Below are 20,956 nucleotides of genomic sequence, written 5' to 3' on the forward strand. Positions count from 1 at the left end.
GGTGACGGGTATTAAAGAGGGCACGTACTGCGTGGAGCACTGGGTGTTATACGCAAACAATGAATCCTGGAACACTACATCAAAACTAATGACGTAATGTCTGGTGATTAACATAACATAATAAAAAAACTTAAAAAAAACAGCAGTAGGGGAAAGGAACTCAATAAAATAAATTTAAAAAAAAAGAAAGAATGGAGATAGTGTAGGACAGTATAGGGCTCAAAAGAAAACTTCAAAAAACCAAAAACTGTAAGAAGTTATTATATCCATGAAATTCTGGAGGCTATGAGGAAAGAACATTTGACAGACAAACCAGAAACTGAAAAGTTACTGAAAGAATTGAAAGACAAATTGGAGAAATCTCTCCCCTAGATCGTTGGCAGTAGCTTCCTAACTGAGGACTATGCTGTTGCCCTTTGAGGAGCTGTAGTATCTTCTCAAATCAGCAACTAGAATGGCCCTGTTAAAATGTAAGTCACTTCATGTTACTCTTACGCTCGAAACCCTACATTGGTTCCCCTTCATTAAGCAAAAAAGCCGAAGTCCTTGGAATAACTTAGTAGGCCCTACCTCACCTCATCTGATTGTTTCCCCATTGCCTTTCTAATTACATTTCCCACTACTCCCCCTTCCCGTCTTGCTTGGCCACGCTGATCTTTCCTCTAAGGAATGAGGCAAGCCCTTTGCATGTGCTGTTCCCTTTGCTTAAAATGATCCTGCCTCAGAGGGGGAGACGAACCAGGAGAGATGATGGACTCTGAAAAACAAACTGAGGTTTCTGGAGGGGAGGAGGGTGGGGGGATGGGTTAGCCTGGTGATGGGTATTGAGGAGGGCACATTCTGCATGGAGCACTGGGTGTTATGAACAAACAATGAATCATGGAACAGTACACCAAAACAAATTATGTAATATATGGTGATTAACATAACAATAAAAAATTAAAAGATTTAAAAAAAAAATGATCCTGCCTCAGATGTCTGTATACAGGATTCTTTTCTTCCTTCAGGTCGCTATTCAAAAGTCACCTCCTTAGTAAAACCTTCCCTGGCTACCTTTTCTAAGAAGTCAACCCCTTACTCCCCCCACCTTTTCATTAACATTCTCACAGATACAGGTATATTTTAATTGAGATGAAATTCACGTAACAAAATTAACCATTTTCGAGTAAACAGTTTAGTGGCATTCAGTACATTCAGGGTGTTGTGCAACCACCCCCTGTAACTAGTTCCAAAACATTTCCATCACTCCAAAGTAAAACCCCACATCCATTAAGCATGTACTCCCCATTCCTTCTCTCCAGAACCCCAGTAACCACCAATTTGCTTTCAAGGTCTATGAATTTACCTATCGTGGATACTTCCTATAAATGGAATCCTACAACATGTGACCTTTTGTTGGGAATTCTTCCACTGAGTGTAATGGTTTTGAGGTTCGTCCTCTTTGCAGCACGTTATCATCACTACTTCAGTCCCTTTTATAGCTGAATGATACTCTGTTGTATGCATAGAACACAATTCCGTTATCTGCTCAGTGGACATTTGGTCTGCTTCCCCCTTTGGCTAGCGTGTATAATGCGAATGTTTCTCTACAAGCACTTGTTTGAGTCCCTGTTTTCAATTCTTTTTGCTAAATACTTAGAACTGGAATTGCTGGGCCATATGGCAATTCTATGTTTAGCTTTTTGGGAAACTGTTTCCACAGCAGCTACACCATTTTACATTCACATCAGCAATATACAAGGGTTCCAACACTTGTTATTTTCCTCTTTCCTTTTTATTATTATTATAACCATCCTAGTGAGTGTTAAGTGGTCATTGTAATTTTGATTTGCATTTCCCTAATTAGTGACTAATGATGTTGACCATTATTTTATATACTTTTTGGCCATTTGTATATATTCTTTGGAGAAATGTTTATTCAAGTCCTTTGCCTATTTTTGAATTGGGTTGTTGGTTTTTTTGTTATTGAATTTTAAGAGTTTTTAATATATTCTGGTTTTAGGTGCATACTATATATTTGTTTTATATATCTGTCTTTCTCAGTAAGTTCTCTGAAGGCAGGATTTTTGTCTCTCTTGTCTCCTATTTTCCACTGCCTAGAACAGTGCCAGACAGTGTTGGTGCTCAGTAAATTTTTGTTGAACAAATGATTCCAGAAAACACTGAAGATTTTTCTCAGCAAAAACTGTGATATAACCATGTTGGTATTTGAATAAGGGGAGAGATGGGGACTTAGGAATACTGAGTTGTCTTTGATCGTAAGAATTCAATAGATCTCTAAGCTTATAAACCAAGAAATAACAGTTAATGTATTCAATATCTATACAGAGACTAAAACAGAAGAACTCGCTTTTGCTCTTCTGCCTTATCAACTTAAATACACTTACAGGTTCTTTCTCCAGATTAGTGAATAAAAACAACTCTGATGAGTATTTATAAATAAGCATTGTCACATTTACTTTATCATATTTAAAATTTCTGTTCATGGTTTGAGGATGGGTAAGAAAATTTGTTCCTATTCAGTAAAATAACTTTAACTGTAGTTTATTTTAAAAGAGGTGTAAAGTTTGTGATCTTAAATTTGAGTGCCAAACTGTTTACTTAATAAAGTTACCCTTGATATTTGAGATGTCCAGTGGCCCAGAACTTAACTTTTTTATTTTATTGGAACCCTCTTCCTGACCCATGGAGAATCATTCAACACATTTTGTAGGGTAGGTAGAGATTTTTCACAATTCAATCTTATTTGAAAATCAATGGTAAAAGTAAATTTAATAATTGACTTTATGAGCGGGTAAAACTTCAGATTGATTATAACCATCTTTTTTTATCTCCTTTAAGTTTTTAAATTTAACTATCTGCCACATTTTATAAGTCCTCTTACTCTTCCATCTGACATAGACAAAGTGATCTTTATCTTATTAAACCTCTGTATCTTGGAAACAACAAATATGATATTGTACTCTTTGATGTATCTTAGAGAATGTGGTTGCAAAACATACATAGAAATCATCCTGTATAAGTGGGAGTTTTATACTTAGGTTATGTGCTGTTCCTCCTCCATATTAACTGCAGGGATCGCATAGGAACTCAGATCCATCAAGCAGCAGGGGTCCCACAGAACCGTGTAATAAGAGGATGTGGGTGAAAATGGACTTCTTCAAAGAAGGAAACTTAATTTCCATTAAGTAGGGTGGAGAATTCTCCAAGCAAGTCATTTGAGCCATGATGGAATAAAATTTTCAGATCGGTGCATTGTGAGAGAGTGTGCCTTATAGGTATGGGTAGTATGTTAAAAGTCATCATACCATGGTACTTTTATTTTTAATTCAAGTACCATGGTACTTTTGATAAATTGAAAACTTAAGAACTTACTGCACAGGTAAAAGAAATGATTTTGAGTAGTAGATGCTACTCAAAATAGCAAAATACTCTGTATTCTGTAGAATACAGAACCTATATTTTTAAACTTACCTTTTTTGAATTATTTCCCTTAATTAAAAAAAATAGCTCTTACTGTTAAAATAAGGCTGTGTAACATTTTTAAATCATCTTTTAGGAGTCCGGTCTTTTCATACTGGAACACGTATACTTTAAATGCCCAGATATCACCTGACGATATTTGGGCAGTTGTCCACTTACCTTTTTCTTCTCTCTAACCATCAATTTTCCCTTTGATTTTTTTTTGTCTTCCTTTTTTTATATTTTGGTTTTAAGATTAAATTATTTGGGTCATTTTCATTATTTCCTCGTGAATTGGAACTAATTATGAAATTAATTTTTAGAGCAAATTCAAGATGAGGGCTTTACATTTGAAAATATGATACTTTTGGGACACCTGGGTGGGTCAGTCAGTTAAGCATCTGCCTTCGGCTCAGGTCATGATCCCAGGGTCCCGGGATCGAGTCCCGCATCAGGCTCCCTGCTCGGCGAGGAGCCTGCCTCTCCCTCTGCCTGCAGCTCCCCCTGCTCTTGCTCTCACTCACTCTCTCTCGCAAATAAATAAATAAAATCTTAAAAAGAAAAAAAACTGGGCGCCTGGGTGGCTCAGTTGGTTAAGCGACTGCCTTCGGTTCAGGTCATGATCCTAGAGTCCTGGGATCGAGTCCCACGTCGGGCTCCCTGCTGGGCGGGGAGTCTGCTTCTCCCTCTGACCCTCTTCCCTCTCGTGCTCTCTCTCTCTCAAATAAATAAATAAATAAAACCTTTAAAAAAAAAACTAAAATACTTTAAAAAAAGGAAAATATGATACTTTTGATTTTGTTAGAATTATATGTGTATGAAGTAGTAGACAAAATAAATTTGTCGTTTTTGTTTTTATTGTGCATTTCAATCTCAATGTGGGATGACAGCTGCTGGTTCAATATAGAAATAGCTGGAACCCACCTATATAACAGCTAGTTTCATCTTCGGAAGATCGGTGACTAATTTCCCTGGTAATCCATTTCATACTGTCTTTTGAAGTTGGAGAGATGAGTTTTACATCTCTTTTTGTTCTCTTTTATGGTTATAAAAAGGACTCTGTGTGTGTGCAGAGTATCACCTTTGACCTTTGCTGTGATAAAGCAGTTTTCCTTTTAGGTAAGAACACATGAAATGAAAGCACATGACTGTTCAAACTCAGAATACATAAAGAAACTGAACTGAATGCGAAGGAGGAACAAAACATGTAACTGTTCCTGCATGAGCTGACTGCTTACGGTGGTATCTGTTACTGGGAGTCTGTTCAGTATTCTTTCTCCGGGGCAAGCTCCTTTTGTGTGTTCATCCTTGGGTGTAATGTTAGGAGACTACTGAGATTAAGTGTTAGGTTTCTTTGTTTAGCTGTTTAAAAACTGGACAGCCCTACTGGACCATTAATACATTTCTCTACATGTCATAAACGCAATTTTAAGAAAAAGTGAAACAATGCTTTAGAGACTTTGTTATAAAGAAAATTCAACCTGTGTGTGTGTCTTCCCTTGTTGGGTCAAAGTCGTGGAACTTGGAAGGCAGGTAAATTCACAGGTGGGCATTCTGTAACATGTAGAAGGTTGCAGTTTGGGTTTTGCTATATTAATGTAGTTAGTCACCCCATCCATTTATCTTAAGTAGATTTGTGAGTTTGTGCTTATGTTTCAATGTCATGCCTTCTCTACTATAGAAAGGAAATGGATTTGAGACCTAAAGTACTTATTTTTATAGTTAAAGTCATAACTTGTCTTGTGTGCCTTTAACACCTATCCTCTAACGTAAGAATAGCATCTGGTATTTGAACGACTTAGAAAGTTTGGGTAGAAGTCTACATAAATTAACAATTTTCAGTTATTTAAATTATTGAAAAACTGTGAATTTTTAACCACAAACTGTTTGCTAACTGCTTAGCACACTTTGGAGCTAACCCTCATCTGTAGGGTTAGGCCAAGGATTTGTGCCGTCATAAATTGTATGTTTAACTGTTTTCATCAGAGATCTTTCAAAATATATTATAAATATTCTTGCCTCCTTCAAGTGACAAACCGCTCTCACCTTCTCTTTCATACTACTGTGAATGCCCTTAGGCAACCGTTTCTGTGTCTGGTTTTTATTTTTAGGATTTTGCTTCTCTGTTAATCATGCCAGTCACGTCACCCTGCTGACTGAAGGCTATCCCTCTTTCCCTTTCAATTTGTTTCTAATGTTTTCTTGTGACGGTAGTCATACAATTATCCAAACAAGGTAAAATATCATTGATAAAAGGCCTGCAGCTGTTCTGTCATGAGTTTTAATTAGAATCGGTATGGATAGGTCGACATCTCTAGGTGTCTGTCTCTAATTGATGGAAATAATTGCAGTAAATACACCGGCTGGCAGAGTAGAGCAAAAGGTCTTATGTAGGTAATGGATGATAGTGTTAACAAGTTTGTGAGTTTATTTCTCTGTGCTTTTATTTGTGTCACCCTCTACCCAGAATGCGACCAAAATCCTGCTCGTTATTCATGGTCCAGCCTTGATGTCTTTTGTGTTTTGACTCCTGCTTCTCTTACTCTCTTGTTGCCCCTAAAATTTCTTCCAGCTTTTTACCTCCTTGTGATCACTGATGTGAACTGCGCTTCACCTGTTTTCCCCCAGGACCCAGTGTAGCTACCAATACTTAGGCATTGCACTAAGTCCTCTGGAATTGAAGTGCAAAGACGAATGACACGGTGCAGTGATTTTCTCTTTCCGTTTACTGAGCGGCGCCTGTGTCAGGCATTATGCTAGCCACCTTGCACGCATTCCTCATTTAGTCCCCAGGGCACCCCTGTGAGGTAACGACCGTTTCTCATCTACATTTTATAGCCTGGGGCCAGTGAAAAATAACCTCTCCAGAGGTATATACGAGTGAACGCCAAAGCCAAGATTCAAACTCCAGTCTTCTGACTCCGTAGCTTTTCACTTGTTCTGTCCCTGAGGATAACAAAAAACAAATAAGTACACAAGGGTGGAATAGAGACCGGAAGAGGGGAGAGGTGAGTGCACAGGATATGATACTTGAATTAAAGGACATGATAAGTTTTTGACTTAATATGACGTAAGGGCAATATTCTAGGCTTGGAGAAAAGATAAAGCAAAAGGACGAGATGGGGGATGTGACGGTCCAGGCTATATTTGGGGAATAGTAGTTGGTTTGGTATGGCTGAACCATACTGGTTGTGCTGGAAGACTAAGAAGGAAGCAAAGGTTGGGATCAGATATGGGACCAGCTGGAATAATCCCTTATTCCCAGACCATCTTCACTCTACTATGTCTGCATGCTTAGCTTGATATGGAAGGCTTAACGTGAATTTTCAAGGCGTGAATGTCAAGCATGTACATGGAAGTAGAATAACCTTCATAATGAACAAGAAGAACTTTTCCGTAAAGCTCTGATAAAACTTGAGTATTAGAAATTTGAATATTGTGACGATTTTTCATAGTCGAACCCTGTTTCAAATAATATAAAAGGAGAAAGGATTTGTGGGCGAGGGAAGGGTGTATGGTCAGGGTTGTCCCTTACTTTGCAGTGATAACTAATGCAAGCCTGCCAAGCTTAAATTACACAGTGTAATCTTCGTAGGCATTCATTTTCATACAAAACGTAGAAAGTCTGTGTATGTGGAGATTCCCCTTTATGCAGCTTACAGTATTACAGTCAATGTCAGAGGGTAAACATGAAGGGAAAGACAAGAGGAAAAGGTAGGCCAACTATGAACAGGAATGGCAAATATACACGTGGCACAAACAACATAAAGCCCCGGCCAGAATCATTTTAATTCCTTTTGCCAGTTTCTTGAAGTAACAACCCGGAAATTTCAGTGATTTATTCCATATTCAAGAAGGAGGCAATGAGAGCAGTCCACCCCAGGCAGGAGGGATATTAGACCACTAGAATTATTTAGATTTCCCTGCCTGTGTTGGTGATTATAAAAGCATTTCAACAAGGTGAGTTGTGTTATATTTCAATCCTCTACAGACCGTGCACCCTGTATTTGCCTATACTGGGTACACCGCTCCCACCGTACCCCTTCTCCCCAAACACACACCAGAGCTTAGTTCTCTCTTAGTTTACATGGTGGCTGCAGGTGTGTTCCATGTGCCTTCTTCATTCTAAGATCTGGACTGAAGGAGCAGCCTGTCAGAAATGTGCAATTCTCGGGGGATGGAGGGAAAAGAGAAAGACACTTGGCAAAGCCACGGGTGGGCACTTAAAGCGTCTAGGAGCTAGCAGAATGTCACTTTTGCTTATATTGCTCGGGCCAAAAGAAGTCACCTGGCCAAACCTGATGTCAGTGAGGGTAGGAAGTAGACCCCTCCCAGAGAGGTACTTCACAGCCCATAGCCACAGGCCGTGATAAATAATCCTCCTGTTATAAGGCAGGGAGGCGCAGGAAATTGAGAACAGCAATACCACCCAGCACCATAAGTTACTTTGTGTCCAGGTGATTTAACTGAATTTAAAATGATTCAAATGGTACAGAGTCTTTACTTAGAAATAAGGAGGAATTTTCTGATTTATTTTTATCCAGGTGATCATTGACTATTAAACCATTTAAAGAAGTCACAAAATCAGTTTTCTTGAATTATGCAGGTATTCATGTGCGGAGAGAGGAGTGGCTTAGGTTAGCCGTTCTCTTCATGAAATTCAGTAGTTGAAAGGCTAACAGCTTCTTCTCCACCTGCTTCTTGACCTAAGCAAGAGAACACAGAAAATGATTATAGATAACCCAGCAGAGTCATTACTCAAAGTGGATGCCTTGGGCCTTAGGGATGAATTCTTTGGCAGAAACCAGTTGAGAAAGGCTGGAAGGATTATTAGGGTGAGTTGTATAGTTACGACAATAGGGAGAAAAAGAAGCGCATTCATTAGTATTAATAATAGTAATGATTCTAATCATGTCCGTCGGAGACTTCCTCCTACTGCCGTATTTCTGCTTGTACATTTAGAGTGGTTTTTTTGGAGAAAGAACCTTGAAGGGCTTTTCTTTATGTTCCTTCCCTGACTTCTCTGCTAGTGCAACACAGATCAGCACTACACAGCAGCAGGCTGTTGTGGAGAGAGCCAGGGGCTTTGCCCATTTTGGGAGAAGTAATGGAAGAATAAGGAAAAAGTCCACTGTCCTAGCTACTTTCAGTTGACGTGGCAGTACCTGAATTGTTTCTGACATTTGCACTGAAGAGTATTATGTACTTGAGAGCATTTGGTGATTGATTTAAAATTGGTTTCGTAGTGATTCCCAAAATATTTCCAGAAGTATAGTTAGTGAGTTTGAGTCAATATGAAATATAAAGTGATTTTAGAGCGCAACATTACTTAAAGCTTAAAGGGAAATTATGTACCAGTTAACTTTTTTCTTTTGAAGAGCTCTTCATGGCACTATGAAATGTTGTCTGCCGGCTAAAATGTTGTTACATATGTGTGATCATTCCTGAAGGTAGGTAAAACTCTTACAGGTTCTTTGATTACTTAGGAGATTTATCTTGATAATGATGAAAGGTATAATGAATAAACTTTAAAGACCTTTTTTCAGTCATGAGCTCCTTATACCTAGCCAACGAACTGAACACAGGCCTGCCTTATGTTTCAGTAGGTGTTTAGAAGGATAGCTAATGTTACGACATTTTAAAAGGTTTGTGGTGAACGGCGAATAATTATAGGAGTAGTGCAGGCAGAACCACATGAAAGAGAGCTACTTGTTACATGGCTATAGGATATTGGATAGTCCCATTACAGCTTGGCTTGCTTTTCCCCCTTCTCTTCTATAGCACTTTGTCAGTCAAGGAAAGTTGGTTGAGGCTAGATAATTTTAAAAAGCTGTATTGTTTAGCAATCCCTGTTGGCCAGTAAATTGGCTAAATTGAAATTGTTCTGACATTTCTCTGATAAAAGCATCTGATTATATTTGACCAAGTAGAGAACTACTTTTAGAGTAAAAATAATTTTGATGGTAAATCAGAATTTAAATAACTAAAACACTATTTAAATAACTATTAGGTTTAGTATCTTTTCCCAGTGGAGGTACCTAAAAGAGTTTCAGATGCAATAACTGTGGAAATTTTGTTCTACTTAATAAAGCTAGTGATAAAGAAAAGAAAATGCTTACAGCTAGCCTTATTGACTTGGATAACTTGGAATTACATCATTAGAAACTATTTATAACTCAGTGGTTTTCTGAGGGCGGGGGGTTGATGTATGTTTGGATTTTATTTTAGGAGGTAATTTTCTTAATACTGTTCATCAACATAAGCATATAGTAGCATATTTTTCTCTCTTCCAGTAGATTGTGACCATAAACATACAACCTAGGTCTTTACCATTTCACAGGCTTGCCAGCCAGTATTCAGAACATTGTGGGTGTGTGCGTAGTTGTATGCAAAAAAAAATGTATTAAATATATAAAAGCTATTGCTACATGAAGTCCTAGAAATGGAAACCTGAAAGGTAAAGTTCTCGCATTATTCCTCACACTTAAAACTGTTAGATGAGAGTTCTCTTTAACTTCATCCTTTATGGTCAGCGAGAAAAATAGAGCAGTTGTATCTCTCACTAAAATACTTTGTCTTAAGATTATAAAGGACACTTTCTCAGTCAAATGAATTCTTTACTTCCCACTCAAACGTGCTATGCAAGTATGAAATACATTTGACATTTAATAAATTACCAAATTCACCACATGGATCATTCTGTTAAAGATCCTTAAACCAGGAACCTTGTTCAGAAGTCTTTAAATAAATTGGCCAAAATTAGTGTTGGCATTTGTCATTTTAAATCAAATTAGAAAGGTAAAGTGTTCAACATGGAACCCTTAATGGGAATAGGTGGTTTTATAACTTTCCCAGATCTCCTCCATAAACGTTTAAACATTACATAAACTTAAACAGCCTTTAACAAAAGATCATTTTCTATGCTAATCTAAAAAGCATTGTAAACAGTCAAACTAGGCAAGCCAGTAATCAGTTGGGAAGACTATACTGGCTTTTGGAATGTTTTCATTGGAATTTAATGGGGGGGGGGCTTTTCCTTTTCTTTTGTCCCTCTAGCATAAATACATCTTAAAATGAGTGGTATGATTAAAAACAGTTAATTTCTAAGGACTTTAGCAAATTATTCGTATATCATTGGGACAAAAGGAGCAAAACAAGATTTAAAAAAAGATCATTCATGACAAAATTTATTAGTAATGACCATCACAGTTGCTGGGTTCATTATGTGGAACCTGACCAGTGCCATTGGGTTTTATTTTGGGAGGAGAAAAGGAATTTCTCTTTAGATAGTTCACATCTGGGTTGTTTGCTCACATCCAGGGTTTTGAGCTACTTATTTTACACTTCTGAACTTCAGCCACAATTCCTTTTCTGCAGTCCTCCATTCTGACATCTTTGAAGTAATCTGCTGTCCTCCATTTCCGTGTCTCACCTCGTAGGTTCTCCAGCCCTGGCCTCCCTCAGTGCTCAGGTCCTGCTCCCACTGGCCTATGAGCATCTTGCAGTTGGCAGACATGGAGTGTTCGTGGTGCGCTCAGCGTTAGGAGAACTCCATCTGCTCCACTTGGATACATAACCGTCACCTCCTAACCCCTGATGTTCACAGTCAGATTCATTCTTCCATCAAGGCTGATTCCCCTTCCTCACTGCAGCTTTTCTCACAGTTCTAGTCCCCCACCCACGGCTCTGCTAATTCCTTCCAGCTAGGATTCCCTACCCTCTTTCTCTTTGAGCTGAGAGCAAAGTATCTTCTTCGTAAAATTTGTTAAGGGACACCTTTGTATTCCCAGATGTGTCAGAAAGAAGGATGTTGAATATAAGTGCCAGTGCACTTGGGGAAATAATATGTTCTCTACAGCATGGGGCAGCAAACTGGCCCAAAGGCCAGATGAAGCCACCGGCTAGTTTTGTAAAATAATTTATTGGAACACATCCATGCTTATTTGTTTATGTATTATGGTATTGTCTTGCTGCTGAGATCACATGGCCCTATTTACTCTCTGGCTCATTACAGAAAAAGTACGCCAGCCCCCGAATGTTCTAAATGAACATTTGTCAAACCAGAGTACACTGGGAGTTGTGCCCAAGCTTCAAATGATCTTCTAGATCAGGCCAGCCTATATAGCCTGTTCAAACAAGAATAATACATTTTCTAAAGCCTAATTTTTTGTATGTTCATAACCAGAGGTAAGCGATATGTAATGAACATTTCATTAAGTCTGTTTTAATTCTTCTCTGCGTTAGCATAGTATATTTTTTATTTATAGTGCTTAGAGCTTAGAGATAAGGCATCAGGTAGTTCACTTTCAGTTCTTTCACACCCCTGCATTTTCTGACATCTTTAATGCCAGAGAATTTGATGTAAGCCTTTTTCTGTGGCTAAAACTGGAATCTTCCTCGTTAGCTCAACAATAATTTCCCCAAATTTCATTTTGTAAGAATATTAAAGTAATACTCCAGCTGTATTCTTTGCCCCCCTTCCCCTGAAAAGATTTTCTTTTGTGACCGAGAAAAACAGTATTTCCTTTACCTTTATTTAGATAATTCAAAGTCCTGTTTTAACACCCATTTTAAGCTTTTCCTCATCACTTACTAATAACAAAGGTTGAAATGCAACAGATGGTTAATAGAATGTATCCTCATCTTGGGCCAGTATAAGTTTACCCTTAGGTAAAATCTCATCTGCAGCTCTACCTTCTCCTCATCCAGAATTTCAGTGACAAATCCCCAAATTCCAACAGCCATGCTAAAGGGAAGAATCGAAAAGAAGTAGGGTTGGAAATAGTTAAGAAAACTAAAGCTTATGGTGAACTACATGGAGCGACTTTTGTAATTACAGTTGGAAGTGATAAAAACAGCTAGGGGATCATAATAATAGCCCCAGTGTTAGTAATTGCTCCCTAAATCGGAGAGCTGACAACATGGCAATCCTAGCGTCAATACGAAGTTCATTATAGCGCTAAGGCTGTACTGGTGATGTATTATAAAAAGGAAAGAATTTTTAAGAAATACTATTTTAAATAGGCTAAATAAACATAACACAAGAATCTGGCATTATCAACCCAAATTACAAATGCATTCTTCCTTTGACCCAGCAGTCCTACTCTGGTGCTCCATTCTACAAATGAAAAACTGTGCATGTATGAAAATTACATGTTCAGGTTTATTTGGTGCGGCCTTGTTTATCACAGCGAAAGATCAGACATTGTCCAAGTATCCAGCAATGAAGAACTGGATGATAAAATCAGAAAGGGATTGAAAGGCCAGATGAAAACATGCCACTTGACATGCAGTTATCCGCAAAGTAATATTGAAAGTGCAGGGAAAGGAGACCCTAAAAGTTGCTATCGAGGGATAGTAAATGGGAAAGAATTGTACATTCCCAAATTTTACTGTGTTTATTTAGCACTTTTTAACTTTATTATGTGAAATATGTGTAAGGGTTTGCATCTATTGATTTCCCATTTCCATTTGACTTCTATTCCCATACAAACTGAAGCACCTCGTCTCATCATAAGAACTACACTAATTGATTCTTACACTTTGTTCCTTCATCTTTGAGATAAAGAGGGGCGCGGTGATTCGGGCAAAAGTTACTATAAAAACTTATTTCCACAGAGGAATAGCATTTCAAATTGTATTTAACAGTTTTATCCTATAACTTGTTAGAGGATTCAAGAAGGTTAAAAGGGGGTAGTTAGAAACTTGTTCTCTAATGAGATTTGTATAAGTGAACACAATTTTAGACAAAGGCTCAGGCCAACGCTATGAATAGAGGCAAACAACTGTAGCTCCGAGTCTAGAATTCTATCAAGTAGAATTTCATAACAGTTTAAATATGTGGAGCAAAGGTTTGTGAAGAGTCTAAAGTAACATTGAATTCTGATTTTTTTTTGATAAATTGTAACATTGCTTACTATGCAATTAGTCGTGATAAAGAATTTTATGGGAAAAAGAAATCTGCCTTCAAGATATTTCCTCTGAGTTAAGAAAAATTAAAATTCTGGACATGCAGAACTTGATTATTGATCTGTGGCTAGGTATTGCTATAATAGGTTTACTAAAGTAATAAATACCAAATGCATTTCTGTGTAATTGTTTGCTATCATATCTCTGGATTTAATTTTTAAACATTTAAAAACTAGATATATTGTAAGTTTTATTTCTTTTTATTTGAACAACGATTAAAGCAAAAGTGTAAGTCATTACTTTTTGCAGGTTGCCTTTTTATAGTAATTATCTATTTAATATTAGACTTTTCGTGTGTTTTTATATAAAGCTTCAGTATCATGCTCACAATTGCCTATGGTTGCACTATTATTCCCATTTTTCAAATGTCCAATTAAGGCCCAGAGAGTTTGTGACTTAGCTAGTCACACACATCTGATAGAAATATCACTCAAAATCTTCTGACTCCCGATTTCCTAACTTCCTCACCCTAACCTCATATTTGTTCTGTTTATTTTTAAGGCCATGCTATTATTGTGGCTAGTTGATAGCAGGCTTTTTATCTTTTCAGGACATGGCTTTAGTTGCTCCTGAGGCTCCTTCAGAACAAGCCAGGAGAGTTTTTCAAACCTATGATCCAGAAGGTAAAAGATTTTATTTTATTATCATTGACTCAGTGTTTTATATCTTTATATGTTTGAAATGGATTGATACCTGAGTTTTATTCAAAAGTATTTTTGGATTATTGAATAAAATGTAGGTTGCATTTCGTGAAAATTTTAAATTGGAAACGTAAAAATGGGAACAAATAAGGATGCTTGATTGTCAAACTCACATGGTGTAAGGTTTGCAGGTTTCTTGGGGTAACAAAGTTATGATTACTTGCATCTTGACCTCTGAAAGTCTGTGTTAAACAGGAAAATATCACCTTCTAAACAAGCTTTTTGAAGTTATTCCTTTATTCTGTTATTCAAATTAATATTAAATAAGTCTTCCAGAATACTTTTAAAAATTGAAATAGACAAATATTCTGTAAATTTTAGGTATACAAAGTGTTGCTTTGATAATTTATATATTGCAAAATGGTGACTACGGTAGCATTAGCTAACACCTCTTTCATGTCACATAGTTACCATTTTTCTGTGGTGACAATTAAGATCTAGTCTCTTAGCAACTTTGAAGTTTATTTATAGTACAATATTTTATACTATAATAACTACGCTGTGCATTCGCTCTCCAGAACTTATTTATCTACTAGTTGCAAGTAACATCTTAAAACACCTCCCCCACTAACCTACCTCCCCAGGCCTCGGTAACCATCGTTCTTCTCTATTTTTTACAAATTCAGCCTTCTTAGATTCCACGTACAAGTGACATTGTGCAGTATTTCTTTTTATCTGTCTGACATTTCACTTAGCGTAACGCCCTTGAGGTCCATCCATGTTTTTTCAGAGGGTAGGAGTTCCTTCATTATCGTGGCTAATTAATATTCCATTGTATGTATAGGTATATAAACCACATCTTCTTTATCCATTTACCCACTGGTGGACAGTTAGGTTGTTTTCACATCTTGGCTGCTGTGAGTAATGCTGCAGTGACTGGGGTAGTGCAGATACCTCTTCAAACTATTGATTTCAGTACCTTCAGATAATACCTACCACCAGGATTGCTACATCATATGGTAGTTTTCAATTTTTTGAGTAATTTTTATAGGTTTTTTTTAATAGGTGTACCATTTTATATTTTCTCCAACAGTATATACTGATGCTCTTTTCTCCACATACGCATCAACATTTATCGCTTTGGATAAAAGCCATCCTAACAGGTGTGAGCTGATGCCTCATTGTAGTTTTGATTTGCACTTTCTTGGTGATTGGTGATATTGAGTATCTTTTCATATGCCTGTGGGCTATTTGTTGTCTTTAGAATAATGTCTCTTCAGACCCATTGCTCTTTTTTAATTGGATTATTTTATTTTTTGCTATTGAATTCTATGAATTCTTAAGGGGTTAACGCCCCAAACACATTTTCAGATAGAGGGTTTGGGAAGATTTTCTTCCATTCTGTAGGTTGTCTTTTCAATTTGTTGTTTTCCTTTGTTGTTCATAGGCTCTTTAATGTGACCCCACTTGTTTATTTTAGGGGTTTTTTGCTTGTGTTTTGATGTCTTATCCTAGAAATCACTGCCAAGACCAATGATGAGGGTCTTTTTTCCTATGTTTTCTTAGAGGAGTTTTACAGTTTCAGGTCTTACATTTAAGTCTCTGATCCATTTCAAGTTAATTTTTGTGAGTCGTGTAAGGGATCCAGTTTCATTCCATTCCATAGCCATCTCATGTAGATAACGAGTTTTTCCAGCACCATTTATTGAAGAGACAGTCCTTTCCTCAGTGCGTGTTTGTGGCATCCCTGTCAAAAATTAGCTGACCGTATATGAATGGGGTTACACCTGGGCTCTCTGCTCTGCTGAACTGGCCTCTGTGCCTGTTTTTATGCCAGAACCATACTCTTATTATAGCTGTGTAATACAGGTTGAAAATCAGGTAGTATGACCCCTTTGGCTTTCTTTCTCTTTCTCAGGATGGCTTTGGCTGTGCAGTCCTCTGTGATTGCAAACAAATCTTCTCTATCTGTGAAAAATTTCTTTGGAATGTTGACAGAGATTGCATTGAATCTGTGGATCGCTTTGGGTACTATGGACATTTTCACAGTGTTCTTCCAAGCCAAGCATACAGGATATCTTTCCATTATGTATCATCTTTGATCTCTCATCAGTGTCTTCATTTTTGGTGGATAGGTCTTACATCTCCGTGGTTAAACTTATTCCTAAATATTTCATTGTTCCAATGCTATTGTAAATGGGATTGCTTTCTTAATTTCTCTTTCAGCTAGTCTGTTCATGTATTAAAATGTAACTGGTATCAGTACGTTGATTTTTGTATCCTGCATATAAAATGAAACTCCTTATTAGTTCTAACAGTGGTTTAAGGGAGTCTTTAGAGTTTTATATATATAAGATCATGTCATCTGTATGAATGCCTTTTCTTTCTTTTTCTTACCCAATTGCTATGGCAAGGACTTTTTTTCTTCACTGAGTATGATATTACCTGTAGTTTTGTCATCTGTGCCCCTTATTACATGAAGGAACATAACTTCTATAAGAAATGTTTTGAGCGTTTTTCTCATGAAAGGATTTCCATTATGTCAAATGCTTTTTCTGCATATTGAGATGATCATATTTTATTTAATTTTATTAATGTGACATGTACCACATTTATGGATTTCTGTATGTCAAACCATCCTTGCATCCCTGGAATAAATCCCCCTTGATCACAGTGTATGATCTTTTTAATGTGCTATTGGGTTTGGTTTACTAATATTTTATTGATAATTTTTGCCTCTGCATTCATCAGAGATATTAACCTATAGTTTTCTTTTCTTGTAGTGTCCTTACCTGGCTTTGGTATCAGGATAATACCGGCCTTATAAAATCGCTGAGGAGTATACCCTCATCTTCAGTTTTTTTGGTACAGTTTGAGAGGAACTGGCATTAATTCTTTTAAGTGTTTGGTAGATTCACCAGTGAAACCATCTGTTCCTGGACTTTTGTTTGTTGAAAGGTTTTGGATTACTTTGTCAGTCTCCTTTTGTTAGTGATCTGTTCAGATTTTGTGTGTCTTCATGATTCTGTCTTGGTAGGTTAAATATTTCTAGAAATTCATTTCTTCTAGGTGGTCTAGGGTGTTGGTGTATGATTGTTCATAATAGTCTCTTCTGATACTTTGTGTTTCTCTGGCATCAAGTTGTAACGTTTCCTCTTTCCTTTCTGATTTTGAGCCCTCTCTTTCTTGGTGTACATAGCTAGAGGCTTGTCTATTTTTTCAAAACCAAGCTCTTAGTCTCATGTTTTCTGGTCTCTATTTCATTTATTTCCATTCTGATCTTTGGTATTTCCTTCTTTCTGCTAACTGTGGACTTAGTTTGTCTTTGTTTTCTAGTTTCTTGAGGTGTAATGTGAAGTTGAGATCTTTCTTAAACTTCTCTTAAAACTGCTTTTGCAGCGTCTCATAGGTCTTGATATGTTGTGCTTCCATTTTCATTTGACAATATTTCTTGATTTTCCATTTAAGTTCTTCTTTGACACATTGGTTGTTCAGGAGCATGTTGTTGAATCTCCATGAATTTGTGAATTTTCCAGCTTTGTTACTGATTTCTAATTTCATACCTTGTTGGTCAGAAAAGATACTTGGTATGATCTCAGTCTTCCTAAATTTGCTAAGACATTTTTTGTGATCTATCATGTGATCTATCCTGGATGTTCCATGTGCATTTAAGAAGAATACGCATTCTGCCGCTGTTAAATAGAATCTTCTGTATATGTCTGAAGTGTCATTTAAGTCCGTTTCCTAACTGATTTTCTGCATCGATCACTGTTGTTAATAGTGGAGGAATTCACTACCCCACTTTTATTTCATTGCTGTCTAAAATTCTCTCCCGTGTTAATAAGTGTTTACTAAATTGAGGTGCTCCAAAATATGGTACATAAAGGTTTACAATTGTTATAGCCTCCTGATGAATTGATCCCTTTATCATTACATTGTGGCCTTTTCTCCTGTAACAGTTTTTGACTTAAAGTCTATTTTATCTGATATAAGTATAGTTACCCCTGTTCTCGTTGGTTTCCATTTGCTTGGAAAATCTTTTTTTAATCCCTCTGAGAGTTCTTCAAGTTTAAGTGAAGTCTTTTGTAGGCAGCATATAGTTGGGTTTTGTTTTTTTTATCCATGTAGCCACTCTTTTCATTGGAGAATTTAAACCATTTAGAGTAATTATTGATAGGTAAGGACTTACTATTGCCATTTTCTTAATTGCTTTCTGACTACAGTTCTGTAGTTCCTTTCTTCTCTTGCTGTCTTGTGACTTTTAAAGCAGTATGCTTTGATTCTTTTCATTTATTACAGAGTTTTGCTCTGATTACTGTGAGGCTTTCATCATATGTCTTACAGCCATCCATTTTAAGCTGATAACAGTTTAACTTCAGTTACATCAGAAAGTTCTACCCATCAAGTTCTACCCATCAATGTGCCCTACTCATAATTTATTTTGATGTCCCAGTATACATCTCTTTTTACTATGTATTCATTAACATAATATTGTAGCCATGATTATTTTTAACACTTTTGCCTCTTAACCTATATGCTAGAGTTCACAGTGATTTACACACTGTTACAGGATGAGAACATTTTGTTCACTGAGGTATAATTGACATAAAACAATTTCAGCTGCACAACATAATGACTGTGTATATTGTGAAATGCTCAAAATACATAGTTTTTTTTTCTTGTGAGACATTTCAAAGTCTATTCTTTGAGCATCTTGCAAATATGCAGTGCAATTTTACCTGTAATCACCCTACTGTACATTACATCCCTGTAAGTTATTTTGTAACTTGAAGCCTACACATTTGACACCCTTCAACCTTTACATTCTCTATCCCCTACCACCAACCCCACCCCGAAGCAATAAGTCTGTTCTCTTTATCTGTGGGCCAACTTTTGTTTTGTTTTTAGATTCCCCACGTGACAGAGATCACACAACATTTGTCTTTGTTTGATGTATTTCACTTAGCCTAATACCCTCGCCTTCCATGATGTTGTAGAAAATGGCAAGATTTCCTTTTTTATTGAGGAGTGATATTCTACTGTGTGTGTGTATATATATATATTTTTCCCCCCCACTCATCCACTGATGGACACTCAGCTTCCATATCTCGGGTGTTATAAATAATGCTGCAGTGAACATGGAAGTGCACATATCTTTTGGAGTTAGGTTTTTAATTTTTTAAGGAACTTCCATACTTTTTCCAGAGTGGCTGCACCAACAGTGCACCAATGTTCCCTTTTCTCTACATCCTTGCCAACACTTGTTATTTCTTGTCTTTTTGGTAATAGCCATTCAACAAGTGTAAGGTAATCATTGTGGTTTTGATTTGCATTTACTTGATGACGAGTGATGTTGAGTACCTCTTCATATACCTAGGTGTTGGCCATCTGTGTATCTACTTCAGAGAAATGTCTATCCAGATCCTCTACCCATATTTTAATCAGATTGTTCGGGTTTTTTGCTGTTGAGTTGTATGAGTTTATGTATTTTGGATATCGACCCCATATCAGATATATCATTTGCAAATATTTTCTCCCATTTGGTAGGAAGTCATAGCTAAGCCATGTCCTAGAGCTTTCCACCCATGTTTTCTAATAGGAATTGCATGTTTTCTGATCTTAAATTCAAGTAGTGAAAGGATTAAATTTTTATGTATGGTATAAGTCAGTGATCCAGTTTCATTCTTTTGCATGTAGCTCTCCCAAATTTCCCAATGCCATTCATAGAAGAGACAGACTGTCCTTTCCTTGTTGTGTGTTCCTTTGTTATGAATTGGCCATTTGTGGGTTTACATCTCTATTCTGTGCCATTATGTGTCTGTTTTTATGCTAATATCATACTCTCTTGATTACTGTAACTTTGTAATGTACTTTGCTATCAGGAAGCCTGATTCCTTCAGCTTTGTTCTTCTTAAGATTTCTTTGGGTATTTGGGGTCTTTGTGGTTCCATACAAATTTTAGAATTGTTTATTCTAGTTCTGTGAAATATGCTGTTGGTATTTCGATAGGGATTGCATTGAGTCTCTAGATTGCTTTGGGTAGTATGGACATTTTAACAGTATTAATTCTTCCAATCCATAAGTACAGAATAGCTTTTTATTTGTATCTTTCACTAATGTGTTATAGCTCTTTAACTTATTAAATTCCTATTTTATTCTTTTGATGCAGTAGTAAATGGGATTATTTTTTATTAGTGTATAGAAATGCAACAGCAACCTCACTGAATTTGTTAAACCATTTTTTGGTAGAGTATTTAGGGTTTTCTGTATATAATGTTCTCTGCACATAGTGACAGTTTTACTTCATTCTTCCCAATTTGGATGCCTTTTCTTTTTCTTGTCTAATTGGTTGGCTAGGACTTCTAATACTTTGTTGACTAAAAATGGTGAGAGTGGACACCTTTGTTCCTTACCTTAGAGGAAAAGGTTTCAGCTTTTCACTATTGAGTGGGATAGTAGCTGTAGGTTTGTCAAACGTGGCCTTTTATTATGTCGAGGTAGTTCCCTTTATAAATGTCTGCTATATTGAGAGTTTGAATCATGAATGGATGTTCAATTTTGTCAAAAGCTTTTTCGACATTTATTGAGATGATCATAATATGATTTTTTTTTTATCCTTCATTCTGTTAACATGGTGTATTAATTGATTGAGTTGTGGATGTTAAACCATCCTGGCATCCGTGGAATAAATCCCACTTGATCATGGTGTATGATACCTTTAATGTATTCTTGAATTTGATTTGCTACTACTTTGTTGAAGATTTTTACATCTGTGTTTATCAGGGATATTGGCCTACAGTTTTCCTTTCTTGTGCCATTTTTGTCTAGTTTGGGAATATTCCTGCCTCTTCTATTTTTGGAAGAGTTTGAGAAGAATTGGTATG

General features: G+C 36.7%; 1 protein-coding gene across 3 annotated transcripts in view; it reads left to right on the plus strand.

Annotated features, from left to right (window-relative positions):
* The window catches only part of MINDY3 (MINDY lysine 48 deubiquitinase 3), an 86,783-nt gene that overhangs the window by 49,635 nt on the left and 16,192 nt on the right, over positions 1–20,956 (plus strand). For all 3 annotated transcript variants that reach the window (XM_027592983.2, XM_027592984.2, XM_027592982.2), the window contains one exon: positions 13,982–14,054. In XM_027592983.2, coding sequence (XP_027448784.1) covers positions 13,982–14,054 — 73 coding nt within the window. The remainder of the gene's footprint in view (positions 1–13,981; positions 14,055–20,956) is intronic.

This window comes from Zalophus californianus, chromosome 9, assembly GCF_009762305.2.
Source record: "Zalophus californianus isolate mZalCal1 chromosome 9, mZalCal1.pri.v2, whole genome shotgun sequence".
Classification (NCBI taxonomy): Eukaryota; Metazoa; Chordata; class Mammalia; order Carnivora; family Otariidae; genus Zalophus; species Zalophus californianus.